The sequence below is a fragment of the Tyto alba genome, unplaced genomic scaffold (assembly GCF_018691265.1).
Source record: "Tyto alba isolate M040663 unplaced genomic scaffold, T.alba_DEE_v4.0 Super-Scaffold_48, whole genome shotgun sequence".
NCBI classification, from domain to species: domain Eukaryota; kingdom Metazoa; phylum Chordata; class Aves; order Strigiformes; family Tytonidae; genus Tyto; species Tyto alba.
The window spans coordinates 14,328,373-14,342,711 of record NW_024881324.1 but is presented as its reverse complement, the minus strand read 5'-3'; the positions used below and the strand labels follow the sequence as shown (position 1 = coordinate 14,342,711).

Sequence of the window (14,339 nt, the reverse complement as noted above, 5' to 3'; positions counted from 1 at the left end):
TAATGAAGGCTAGCCTTAAGATTTTAAAAACCATTGATTTTTAAATGTATTCCAAAAATGTTTGTTCCATACAGTACAGCAGTTTTTAATCTTCCACACTCATCTCCCTGCTAGAAATACAACCCATTTTCTTCTTGATCATTTAAAAATGTCAGATTCCTAATTAATATAAGGTTAGAAAGAAAAAGAATAAAATACAATCATTCATCTATAGAGCAGGTTAATTTTTTGGTAATTTCTCCTGCTCGCCTAATTTCTTTCCTAGACAAACCAAAATTCTCAATGTGGTGTCCTTGAAAGGAATCTTATGCTGGTTGTGTCAGTGCGGGCTCCAGGCACTGTGTGTTTGGTCAACAAGCAACAGTGGGTGGTCAGGCTGTAGCACAGGACAAGGGCCCGCTGTGCACAGGAAAAAATGTTCAAAGGTGTTTAAGGGTGGTAAGGAAGTCTGCCGCCCTTCAGAGAGTCCGGAGGCTATAGATCAGCCTTCCCTCACTATTGTAGCCTGTGAGAAAAATCTCTAAGATACATAATGGATGAAAGAATACAGTGACTGTATTCACCTGGCTGCACATCTGTAGGGTCTTTTTTACTTTATTTTATTTTATTTTATTTAATCTTGCTCATATACATGCTGCATATAAGCAAGTCTGTGTAATGACTGATATTTCACTTACCATGGAAAATTGCACTGAAAAACTACTCAGCCTAAAGTTGGTCACTTGTTAACAATTTTCCTTGTCACTGCAAAAAGTAGTGGCACTATATCATCCTGTGATCAACAAGTAGCTTTTGTAAAAAGCTTTAGCTGAATGTCCTGTAAGTGATGCACTGGCCTGGCCGAATTACAGAGTGGCTGAGGCTGCATTACGGAAGGGAGGTGAGAGATGTGTGACTCCCACAAACCTCTGCCTGTCAGACTGAGGGGGAAGAAAAAAACCCCAAAGAAGCAGAGTTGTGAAGTGGTGAATATTGCAGAACAATTTTTGCACTCAGATTGGTGTAATAATTTCAAAATAAGAAGGTAAAGCTGCTTTTAAAGATCTAAATCATTGACTGGTTTGCAGATCATAGAAAAATCTATTTTAGGCACACTCCATACCAGTCATCTTTTTCACTGAGGCTGCAACATGCTGCATGCAGGTAACATCTCAAAAAAATGAGGTCAAGGTATGTATGTGAGCCATCAGTGTACTGTAGGCACATGAGTACTCTTTAGCAACTCCAGTACTGATAAATTTGGAGAAAACCTGCAATTAGGGGTCAGAACAGGTGACTTGATTTACAGAAAAAGAAAGCACAAATTAAATAAATGACCTAAAAAAGCACTGCTTTTTTTGTTTTCAGATCTTTATTTTGGTGCGATCTTACTGCACTTGAACAGAAGAGGACTGAACAAAACCATTTAACTATTCATATTACATATAGTATCTGAATGGTTTTGTTTCATTCTACATACCTTTAAAATATTTGTGCACAAAAATTTGAAACCTGGTAAAATCTTTTTTTAAAAAAAAAATAAATGGAAATATTGGAAAAAAATACTTCTGTAACTTCAAAGATGCAGTATATTAAAAAAAAAAGTTAAGAACTGCCAGGAGCATGTTGTTCATGGTCTTTATACATCTTAAAACCTGTTAGCACAGTAAAAAGTTAATTTCTTGAAACCTTAGGTTGTTGCTGTCCTATATTCAGAGTATATTCATGTAGAAATAGTACATGAATCGAATAATGAATGGGCAGTAAATTATTATTTCATTAGTTTATTTAGATTTCTAAAAATTATCAACATTCTATACTAATACTAATTCATTGTATTACATTATGCTGCTAAATTTAAGCTGCTGGCTCTAGAGAGGAAACAAGTTAGGATGGGGAAAATTGTTTTTAAGTTAACTCTCACTTTTTTTACAAGATTTATGCATTAGTGTGCAGTCTTCAAGCGCTATCTTCTGGTTCGGTGAAAGCAAAATCAGCTTTGTTAATGTAGTCCAGATGCTTATTAGTCCTGAGGGTATATGTGCTGTTGTAGTTCCCTGCTGCTGTGTTATACTTGCTTGTAATGCTAGACAACCAATTAAGAAATTAGTTCATGTTAAACTTTCTTTTCCTGGTACAGCTGCAAACTGATGATGTGGTTTTTCTGGTGGAACAAGAGAGTATTCTTTACATGTTCTCTGTTACTGGTGAATATATAAACCATTTGAGTGGGGTTAGTGTATCAGTAGTAATACAGAATTTTCAGGTTTTCAGCTACCTCAGGCAGCAAATGGTTTTAATTGAACTAATTCACATTAAGATGTTTTGGTAAGTGTGTCTGTTTTTCTTAATTCTGAGGTTTAATTGGCACTGTCATTTTTAGAAACCATCTGTTAACAAGAAATTCCTCATATTAACAAGGTGTTTGAAGGGTAAGCGACTAAATTCTATGTGAAGACATCAAAGAGGGAAGTTTTGGTGTATCATGACTTTTTCTAATTCTAGTGCTTGTGAAGATAGCATTGCTGCACCTTTGACGTTTTTTTGTTTTGCTTTGGTTTTCTAGTATATGTTTTAACTAGCAATACCTCTGAAATTCTGATTTGTCCTTAACATACAATTTTTTTTTTTTTCACTCAAATAAAATGCAGATGTGTAGAATCTAGAGTCAAATACTTATGGAAGCCCAAGAACTATGTGAGGCACTTCAGATTTCTCAGGGTCTTCTATACAGTTTGCTTTTTATTCTGGATAGAATCTCTGTAAGATATCAAATGTGTGGGGTTTTTTAATCTGGAGAGGAAGAAACTTTTGTTTGTTTTTACTTCATTCGACAAGCTTGCTGGAACGTTTTCACAGAAGTTAATGTTGTAAATTTGTAATAATTAAGATCTGTTTTATAAGTCATAGATGTTTAAATCATAGATACAGAAGTTGTGTGACCTTAAAGAGATGTGTTACATGGACAGTTACATTGTATGTGTCAATAATTAATTATTTGCACTTGTAGCATACATACCTATTTTAAAAGCTTCTGATAGCTTTAGTTTTTTTTCGTTGTTATTCTGTATTTTTAGTTCATTCAGATGGCAAAGTCTTTCCCTAAATTCTTATTCAAACTCATTGTAGAACTTCTTCATGGTGACAGTGGATAGTATACTTAAATCAACTGTAGCAGAGTACGTAGTGCCAAAAACTCATCAATTTTAAGTGTCATAAGGATTAGTTATTTTTAATAAGTGGTGTAGGATTTAAATAGTCAACAGAATCATAGTACAGGCTAAAGATAGAACAGATGGATTCATTAAGTCAGTTAATGCAGTATGTCTATTATGATTATGAACTACATAGCAAATGGATCTATTTACTTAGGTGTTTTATAATGTGAACAGTAATAAGATGAATGCAGGAACCAACAGAGAGTTTGATAATGACAATGCAACAATAAGGCCACAGGAAATCTCTTTAAAAGCCGTTAAAGAATTATGAGGGGAAGAACTTCTGTCAAAAGGAACTAAAACCCAATACTGTCACCTATTGGAAGTTTGGGATAAGTTTCACAGTACTTAATGTTGCTCTTTAAGCCCCAGCTGTTGAAGTAAAGTGTCTAGGTATATCTTTACTGCCATACTGGTCTGACAGCAGCATAAATTAAGAAAAAATTTTCTTCAAATTCTTTTTACTTTTTGTTACTCTTGAATCTGAGTATTGCAGTGTTGCAGCTGGTGCTCTTACTGTGTGGCCTTCCAGTTATTTTAAGTAAGTGTAGGTATTGATGGAAAGATCAAGCAATATAAACCCAAACACTGAGGTTCTCACTACAAAATTCAGCATGAATTATCAGGAGAGGCTTATGGTGAAAGCCATCAATCACTGGAGCAACCTCCCCAGGGATGTGGTAGAGTCCTGGAGGTTTTTAAGACCCAACTGGACAGGGCGCTAGATAATCTCACATAGGCTTCCTTTCCCATGAAGGTTGGACCAGATGATCTTTCGAGGTCCCTTCCAACCTGGGCTGTTTTATAATTCTGTGAATTGTGATTAATTTAAGTTTAGCTGTTACAACTCAGTTGGCCAGTACTAAAATAATTTTTAACAGCTACCTTCAGAAATGTGTCTATATAAATGCATAAAGCAGCAATTTAGACTTTAAGAGAAATATTGGCAGTGTTACAGTACGTTAAAAAATCATCACGGTCTGCTCATTAAGATATGGTTGTTTTCCAAAATGTGCATTAGATTCCAAGTATCCATCTCCATCATATTAGATCATTGATTAGGACTTGCTGATAGTGACCTACATAAAAAAGAAAAAAAGTAATTAATCAGGGACAATAACTGTCTCACTGGGAAATATTTTGTGTGTTTGTGGACATGTATGTATGGAGTGGTTTACAGGCATACACAAGTGTACAATGCCATTAGTTCTTCCACTTTATGATGGATGGATTCTTTCTACCTGAAGTCTGCACAGGTCAAACAACTAAGCTGTTGAGCACTCTGCCCTTAACTGCTTCAGCTAGAGGTACAAGAAACTGTTGCTGTTGAAAAGTATATTTAGACATACACCAGAAAAAAAGTGTGTGCCATGTCACTAATGGCATAAATAGATATTTATCTATGGCTTTCAAGCAACTAATTGTAGGGCATTAATTAAAGTAAAAACGGAGAAACATACAGACCAAAGAATGATATTTCCCACATGGTATTTGTGGTTTTGGCTTTGCTACAGGAGTCAATAGTGGTGTGTTACTGAATAGCTTAGGAGAAGATGAATAGCCTAAATAAGTAAGACTAAGAATGTTTTTGCTAGATAACTTTTGTCTTGTATCACTTCAGAACTAAATTAGAAGTCCACATGCAGCATGATGTTTCATGTCAGTTGATGTGCAAAATCATTATAACTTTTTTTTTTTTCCCCCTTCTCCCTAGGCAATGCATTGCTCCACAGCCCCATGTTAGACCTGGACAGTGATGTGCGTCCATCACCGATTGGCCATCTCAGTCAAACTGCTTCATTGAAAAGGGGCAGCAGCTTTCAGTCTGGCCGTGATGATGGTAGGCATGTTTTATTTGGAAAAACAAAGCTGCAGTTCCCTAGGTCTAGTGTGTGGTATAGTCAAAAAACCCAAACAGAAGCCCGCATTCAGTGTGTTTGTTTTGTTTTTTTACCAAATAAAATTCTTTCTTCTCATGCCTTACCATTGCTTACTAAAGGAGTCCTCTGTGCTTTTTTGCAAGCAAAGAGCAGTTCATCACTGAAATCTGCTTCTTAAAATGCAGTCAAGGTAAAAATAGTCTTTTTTCTGCAAAACAAAAATTTTTTTTTTTGCATACATAACCACCAACTGCCTATGACCTTTTGCTGCTCTTATAACTTTTCTGTGTGTTTGCTAAGATGCTGTCCTTGTATTTGCTCCTTCTGTGACTTCACATATCCTGTCCTTGTTCTCTAATTCTGTAAACCCAGAAAGGGAAACAAAAGCATGTGACTAAACCCGAGCAGTGTGTCCACAACCAGCTGAGCCTTTGTGTCATGTGTCTTCAACACCCTTGTCCAAACACCTTCATCTCAGGAGTCTTTCAATGGTGCCATCACAGGAGACAGAAACATTTTTCACAGGATAGGTAGTTTCTTACAAAAGTACTTTTTTGCAGAAATCAGGTTTTTATGGAGAACTTTCTGGCCTTGGTCTGGTTTGATGTTGCTCTTCTCCCAGTTCTGTGGACTTCTTTGAAAAACCATCTATGTATACCTGATTTTTTTTTTTTTTTTTTTTTTTTGAGCAAGAGCAGCAGTGAAGGGAATCTTTAGAGAACAGAGAATGAAGAATAATGAGAGTTGTATATTCTTGTGCTGCCACAGTGTATCTTCACATGCACGATAATTAAATAGCATTACAGTCTGAGGTTGAATGTTTTTATTTCAAAATATAAATTGCACACTCTTCAAAATATACACGTATACCAAGTAATTACATTACTGTATTACTGTTACCCTTGTCCTTTCTTAACCCAAAGCATCCACTAATATACATGCCACACAGTGTAGCAAACTATATCTAAAATCCAGTTTATTTTTGTCTTGTTTGAATTCTTTTGCATGTGTGTCTGCTTAAATAGTTGCATCTATGGAAGGCAGTTTCAATTCAGCTGGTTACCTTTGCTTTTAGAGTCTTAGTTATGGATCCATAACCTTTTACAAACTGGAAAAGATAAGTCTTCATTGAGCTTTGCAGATTCTGTAGCCAGCAGTTTAAACCAAGTTTCATAGGAAAACTGGAGGATCAGAGCATCATAATAGCTTAGGAGCCCAATCCACCACAAACACCCTAGAGTTAGAATGAGTTGCCTCTGAGTTGAGTTCGTTGGTACTTAGGTGTACGTGCCCACTGCATGCTTAGGAACAGTTGAAAGCTCTGCCATTCTTGCTTTTCTCTGAGTGGAGAGACAAAGCAAACCAACTGTTTATGATACCTGGGCAGGAGCTGCCATTCCAAATATGTCATGATGTGCTCTGTTTTCAGGTTGCTTGGACATCCTTTTGTTTTGTTTTGTTTGGTTTTTTTAGCAAATTTAAGGAATGATATTGCTGGGCTTTTTTGGTGTTTTGGTGTGATTTCCCCCCCCCCCCCCATGTGATTGACAGTGAGTGTCCATGTGATTGAACAAATTACTTCGAATTCAAACAGCAGCATTCAAATAACATTCAGCTCTTGCTTGAGCATATGTTCATGAGGATATGTAAACAATAGTTCTAGTTTCATCTTTAGGGTGTTACAGCACAGATTATAATAGAATAAAATAAAATTTCTGCTTTAATGTAGATTGGCACTTTCTCTAGCAACAGAGTCAAAATATCCTGAATTTATGGCCAGAATGTCCTTTTGACATGATGTGCAGTAGCTTGTTCTTATAAATATCTGCTGTCTGCAGGTTTGGGACTAAGCCTGAAGTGTGCTTTCTGGAAGGGAAAAGAATTTCATACATGAAGCAAATCTTGCCAGTGTTTCCAGTTAGAAACAGACATCCCTGGTTATGACCCTGGGTTGGTGCTGGAGCTTTTGGCGAAGATGAAATGGTTTCCCAAAGTAGATGAAAGCTTTTGGTTAGAACTTGGGGTTTGTTGGCATTGCAGAGCCTCTTGTGATAGCAGTGTTGGCACAGCTTACTGGCATAGTCACAACTTCTGTTAATAAGAGGAATTTCTCTGCTGATGGGTCTGGACCCGTGCTCTGACAGTCATAAACCAGCACTAGTGCTCTGACATCCTGTGTCCCCACTATGAGTGGTTTCTCTGGCTAGTTGAGCGCTGATGTTTTCATGCCTCCTAAGCAGATGCATCACTATCAGCAGAGTTACACTTCAGTTATGTCAAAGTCTCTCTCCAGATTTTGGGCTTCCATTGTGATGATAATTTTTTTTTTTTTTTTATTTCCAAATATTAATCCAGAGTCACTAAATTTTTCGGACATGAAGAAAAAGAACATTTTAGGTAGTGTAGATGCTTATTTGTCCACTAAAGAAATGGACCAGTATTTGATCTGCACCTTGTCAAATGGATGCTGCAAAAGGCATGCTGTACTTCAAGGAGATTTAAGATTGGCACTGACACAATAAAATAGTGAGGGTCTGGTGAAGCCAACTACCTAATGTGCTATTAGGCAGCTATTTTTGCCTAACTGCATAATATCATGTTTTTAACTTTTATAATTTATAAAAGGCCAGAGTTTATATGCAAAAGAACCCCACAGCAGCAGATGTGGACCTGGTTTGGTTTTGTTTTGTAGTTTTTTGGTTGTTTGGTTTTTGGGGTGGGTAGTTTGTTTGGGGTTTTTTGTTTTATGTTTTGTTTTTTCAAAAATCTGTGATTTCTTTTTCCAAGTGTTCTAACGTGGACTAATTCTTGAGGTGAAATGTAAGTCTCTTATCACTGTTACACCAATATACCAATACCCTGTTTTGTTAAAATATCATAATCAAGAAAGTGTCAATCGAGGAGTAAGATGATTATAGAAAAGTATTTCACAAAGTTTCCTTTGTTTTCTGTGTTAATTAGTACTTTCTTCTGCCTCTGTTCAGCTTTCGCTTTACCTCTTCCCCAACCTCCCTTTGCCCCATTTGATAAGAAACTGAGAAAAGTTATCTGCTGCCAAAATGTAAGCTGTTTTCCTGATGTGTATTAATAGACCAGGAGGTTAAGTAGTCTCATAAAGTGAGAGATGCCGCAGTGTTATATGTTTATGATTGTGTTCTTCATCTAGGAATCTCATTACATAATTAGTGATACTTTATTGAGTTTTCACAACAATGTTGGAATCTCCCCTGTTTTTCAGCTAAAACAAATGAAGATGAGAAGTTGGCAATTTCCCCTAGGCCACAATGGAAATTTTTTTTGAGTCGGAAATAAGGCAGATCTTCCAGTTTCCATTGTTTGCCTTAATCACTAGCCCATCCTAGCAGCCTTGTTTCTTCAGCTTCACTATCTCGTCATTTGAAACTTCTAATATCTTGGTTGCTTTCATGTTACCTCAGCTTTTTAGAGTGGTTTAAAGACAGAAGACTGGCTAAGTGGATTGTTAGGTAGATGGCATTAGATACCCCTACAAAGGTGCCTATTCTTTATATACTGTTACAGTGCTAGCACCTTGTAAGCATATGAGAAGAGAAGAAAGAGCTTGTATGTGTACCAGTTGTGTACACATATATGGACAGTACTTTAAATTTTTTCATTTCTACCTGAAAGGTTTTATATAGACACTGTATAGTCACTTGTGTAATACAAAGCAGGAATAATCTAGTAGTACATTTTTTATTATTAATTCAAAGTTTTTTAATTTTGCTTTTTCTGTCCCCTCTCCCTCTTTTAGCTTGGCGATATAAAGCTCCTCAGCAAGTTGTATTTGTTGAAAAGTTGACAAAACTTGTTGTAAGTCAGCTGCCCAACTTCTGGAAGCTCTGGATTTCTTATGTGAATGGAAGCTTATTCAGCGAGGTATGGGTTCTTCTATATAAATAATTTTTAAGTAACAAAGCTCCATAATAATTATATTTGAAGTAGTATACTTCACTGGAAGAAGTGACGAATTCTTTTAATCAGAAAGGTTTATAAAACAATATGTAGACTCTTACACATTTGAGAGATGCTACCCTGACAAGTAAGATGTGTTGCAATACTAACCTGCAGAAGTGAGATCTTTATTTTTAGAAGAGTAAAATCTTACAGTGGAATTACTTAGAATTCTGCCAGTGGTGTATGCGTGTGTGTTCCAGATGCTGGAGTCAATATCTGTGTAGTTTCATCTCTTACTCATAGCTGGCCAGCTGCCCTTCATTGGTGATCTGAAGAAATAGCAAACTTCATGAAGAATAAAGATAAGTAAAGGACAAAGTAATACAGAAAAAAAAGTTTCCTTTCTTTGGAACAAGAGTACTCATTTCTCGAGCTTTAAGTATTTAGAATTGAGGATAGGTTCGAGACCAGAACTGCAAAATGACCAAGGACCAGACTGGTATACACGTACATGCTATAGGGAGTCTAGGCTGGAAGTGCAGTCAAAGGCAATCATCTGTGCTTCTAGTCCTCTTGCTCAGATGATCTGGTTTTTACAAATTATGTAAATATAATCTTGACAATCCAAGAAGCAGGGGGAAAAAAAAAGTAATCATTCATGACATGCCATTTTTATCTGCATACTATTAACAGATTTTGAAAGTAGAAGGAGGAGAACTGTAGTGATGACACATTCCCAAGGAGAAAGTCTGACAAACACATGATTGAAGTGTAGTGAAAGGCAGCTCTATCCCATCAGCAGATGATAAGATGCTAGTTCACACCTCATCTGCATAACTATCACTAGGAAGTCCTGCTGACTGCAGTTTGGACTCGCTCATTCTGGGTCATAAAAAAATCTGAAGACAAGGTCTGCAAGAGATACAGAGATATGTGGGGTGATACAGAGAAGGTGGAAAATAAGCAACCTTTTGGACATGTGTATTATTCAAATCAGCTTGTATATAGAACCTAGAAGTTTATGCATTTAAAACTCCTCTGTTTAACTGTTGCTATATCATTTCAGTTGTTGAGATTGTAAGCATGGCAGGATAGAAACAGTGCCCTGCTGTGCTTAAATCCTTATATCATCACAGCTATAGTATTCCATTACAGAAATATCCCTAAAGCAGAACTGCAGCCATAGATATCTACTATTCTTTGCAGCTTTAGTAGAAAATAAAACAAAAACCTTGGAATAAGGAAATCTGTAAGCTTATTTTGTCATTTTCCTTTTCTCTGACTGACTATAGAATTAATTTCTCCAGTCGTTCTATTTATTGCCATTGTCTGTAAATCAATATAACGTTCACATATGATGCTACTAATAGGTACTGTAGCCCTTTATGTTGAACACAATATACAGAGCATTGTAGCTACAGTGAAATAGATTCTATTTGTGATCTTCATTTTACGTGATAAAATCAAAGATATGACACTCGTAATGTTCAGTGAAGGAAGTAGAATCAAGAATAAACCTTAGTACTGTTGACTTTCACAAAAATAATGAATTTCATAAGGGAAATTACAACCTTTATATTTGACAACAGTACCACTGGAAATTAGACTTTACAAATTCACCTGTTAAGTTATTGTGATTGTTTTTTTCTGAGTACATTGAAAAAGAAAGCCATTTCTAGAGAAACTGAGACTTGAACTGTAAACAAGGTTGAGAAATTCTGTTCATGAAAATGACTGCAAGTGGAAAATGCAGTGACCTTATGTCATGTCTGAACAAAACATTGTTTCCATGTATTAAAAAAAAAAAAAAAAAGGAGGAGGAGGAGGTAGTTTTCCTGTTAGTCTTTAAGGTACATCTGTTCTTCTGTTGGGCCAGATTCTGAGCTGTTGAGCAGTTAATCCTCATACATTTGATTTCTTCTGCTCCTTTGGTCCTTACAAAAGTCCCCCAAGTTCTTGGGGAGAGAGGAGGAATGGTGCCTTTTTGTGTGTTCTGCATGCCACAATCAACCATCAGCTGAGGACAAATGGGAAGAGGGGTGGCATAAGCTAGAAGACTTCTTCTAGAGCATCTAACAATACCTGTCACCACATCACATTCAAGACTCAAGGTTTATATGTTTTCCTATCTGAAATCATACAGATTTTAATTGTCCATGAAGAAATTTTTTTTACCATGTTGCTTGCTATTTCTTGTCATTCAGGAGGCAAGGGGATTGCTACAGTTTTTTAAGAAAAGTCCTATGAAAATCGTATAGAGTGTCATTTCAGTTAGCTTATTCAAGTCTTCAAGACATTTTTAAAATGTGAAAGAAAATTCCCACACGTGAATTTCAAGCTGTATTTTCTGTTGTTCAGTTTTTAGGTTTTGGGGGGGTTTCGGAGGAGTGTTCTTTGTAGTTCTGAAAGGTTACCTATATGCTCTAAAATATTGTCAGTTAAAGATTTACGTGGTATTTTCAACAGTTTAAAAAGTTGAGTTCTTTGAATCACTCTAGGTGAAGTCGCATATGTGAGTAGTAACCGTTGGTCTTACCACAAGATAGTTTTGGTCTGTCTGTGCAGGAAAGGTTTAAGATTGGTCTTCAGCAAAACCACCAAGAAAAAAAAAAATATATCAAAGATCTGTGAATTTTTTTGTTGTTCTTTAATCCAGCTGTAAAACAGTGTGAATTTTAAGTTGCTATCTGAGGTTTAAAGTAATACACCTTATTATTTTTTTTAAGGCATTAGGTGAGAGAAGTGAGTATTATTTACAGCAATAACTCAAGTGGTGTTTTCCTTGTCTGAAACTGTATAATTCATAGCTTTAAAGTACAAGAGTTTCATAGCTATGTATTTTCCAAAACTGTTAAGCAGTTCTGGTTTTCTCTACTTTTTCCTCACTTCAAATTATTTACTTTACCTTAAAACTCTGAAATGCTTTAGCTAAAGAGGGGATTTGAAAAATACAGCATTTCAAATAAGTGACTTGAAAGTAAACTGATTCTTTGAGAAGACTCTTGTCACGTTATTGCACTTATCGTCCAGTAGATGTTGCTGTACCTACATAAAATAGGAGATTTTCTAAGGATAAAATTCTACATCTGCAGTTAACCCACTATTTGAAATAACTTTTTTTGGTATCATTTACTCCACTATGTTCTCAGTAGACTCCACAGAAGGCTAGGACCACAAACAGGAAGACTATTAGTCAAACCGTGTTTTTCTTCAACTGTAACTGTCTCATGCAAAGTGTACTCACATTCCTCAGTTTTCAAAGTAGTAAGCCATCCATGAAGATGCTGATTATTTCGCAGAGTCTGTTTTACAGTTCGTTAAATTATTTAAAGAGTATTGTCAACAAAATGCTATTCCTAAAACAAAAAACCCCTCAACCTTCCCCCTCACATGTTATAATTCCAGATTACTTTCATTCCAAGTGTCTCCCACTTCACATCAATGTCCTTCTCTGGGCAGCTTCCATGCTGAGAAATTGGAGTTTCTTCATATAAACCTGATGCACAATTGGACTATATAAGTTTTAACTCTCACTAACATTGCAATGAGAAAACTTTGACCTCATGAAGTTTGTATTGCTTGAGCTACTCTTATGCTTGTGTCTGTCTTAAATACACATTGTTCCTCACAATTAAACATGAGCACACTGACCTACAGTAAGTAGAGTGTACTGATATATATAGTCTGTGCTTATTGAGACGCCATGAGTTAGTTTTTATAATTGCATCATAAACTCATTGGTTTTCACTTCTTCACTTTGAAACCCCCATTTTCAGAATTATTTTAACAGTGGTTATGAGACACTTATACTTTTCAATTTTCTTATTTTCACAAGACTGCTGAAAGATCTGGCCAAATGGAAAAATCGAAGAAAAATGCTAGGCAAAGACAAAATGATTTCAAGGTAAGTTATGGGGGGGAAGCCTTGCTTTCTTGCAGTTGTCCGTTATAGCGAGATAATTTAGTGTCACCACCTTGAAAACTGGATTTTTTTAAATCATCTTTGTGCCCTTACACCTACTTCTATGCTCTCTGCCATGTGGAGCTAGCTGGAAATTGTACGTTCCAAGCTGTTTTGTATAGCAAGTACATGGCTGCTTAAGCACACTGATACACCTTTTTGCTTGATTTTTCTTTCCCTTTTGATGCAGAAAATGATTCAGGAAGTGATGCACTCTCTGGTAAAGCTTATTCGTGGAGCTTTGCTTCCATTCAGCCTCAGAGAAGGAGAATCAAGACAGTATGGTGGCTGGGAGATGAAATCTGAACTTTCTGGCCAGTGGCTAACACATGTTATCCAGACTGTAAGGTAAATGGATCTGTGGACCTACAATATGATGCTATTACTGGAATATGCGTGCTTCAAGACAAATAGTTTTGTTTATTGTATTAAATACCCTGAGTAGTGAGAATATTAACATTTTCAAAAATAGGATTACAAAAAAATTACTTATGTTAGATTTAGGATTCTATATGCAAGTGTACTAAATAATGTCTCATGATACACCCTTATTACATAACGATATGTTCTTTTTTTTTTTCATAGCATCTTATGAAAAAGTTTGAATAAAATACTTGCCTGGCCCAGCATAGACATTCCATGAAACAGGATTTGATTCTGTGGGGTAGAAAGCAATTATCTGTTTAATTTGCTAGACATCTTCCCATCTCTGCCAAAATGGGTGAAAATAGCATGATTAAATCATAATTCACTTTTACAGTTGTTTTATAGAAGGTGATACTCCTGCTTATAATGTCATTCTGCTTATAATTAAGTTTATAAACAGACTTAGTAATGTGCATGTCATTAATTATAAAATGTCTCATTAATATACAGAACTTGCTTCCATTTGTCTGTAGTGGATATGAGAATTGTCATTATGTTTTGGAAACTTGAATAATACCTGGGTATGATATTGTACTTTTTATCTGCAGTTTTCAAAGTAGGTAACAAGCAGAGCACATAGGAAGAAAAGAAAGGGCTATAATCACGTGTAGATATCCCTACTGCAGATGGAGCTAGCAGTTACACATACCTGTTGTAAAGTCTGCTTAACACCTTCCCAAAGTCTGCTGTCAGTTACATTATATGTACTTTAACCACTTCAGAAAAAAAAAAATGTCCATGTGAAGTTTCTTATTCTGGCTAAATTTTATGGAAAGCTTCTGATTTAAGAAGGAACTGACTTGGCATTTGATGAAAAGATGTAAAGGGATGAGGGAACAGGCTTTGGCACTAGTGTTGCCCTTTAATGAGAAGCAATCAATTTCACTCAAATTATAAAATTCTAAAATTTAAGACTTGTACATCTGTAATACTGGCTTGAAAATTTAATGAAGGGTTTCT

General features: G+C 35.9%; 1 protein-coding gene across 2 annotated transcripts in view; it reads left to right on the top strand.

The window, feature by feature from the left end:
• EXOC2 (exocyst complex component 2) overlaps positions 1-14,339 on the top strand; it is a 130,350-nt gene that overhangs the window by 62,181 nt on the left and 53,830 nt on the right. For both annotated transcript variants that reach the window (XM_042806646.1, XM_042806647.1), the window contains exons 12-15: positions 4,912-5,037; positions 8,850-8,974; positions 12,828-12,896; positions 13,144-13,301. In XM_042806646.1, coding sequence (XP_042662580.1) covers positions 4,912-5,037; positions 8,850-8,974; positions 12,828-12,896; positions 13,144-13,301 — 478 coding nt within the window. The remainder of the gene's footprint in view (positions 1-4,911; positions 5,038-8,849; positions 8,975-12,827; positions 12,897-13,143; positions 13,302-14,339) is intronic.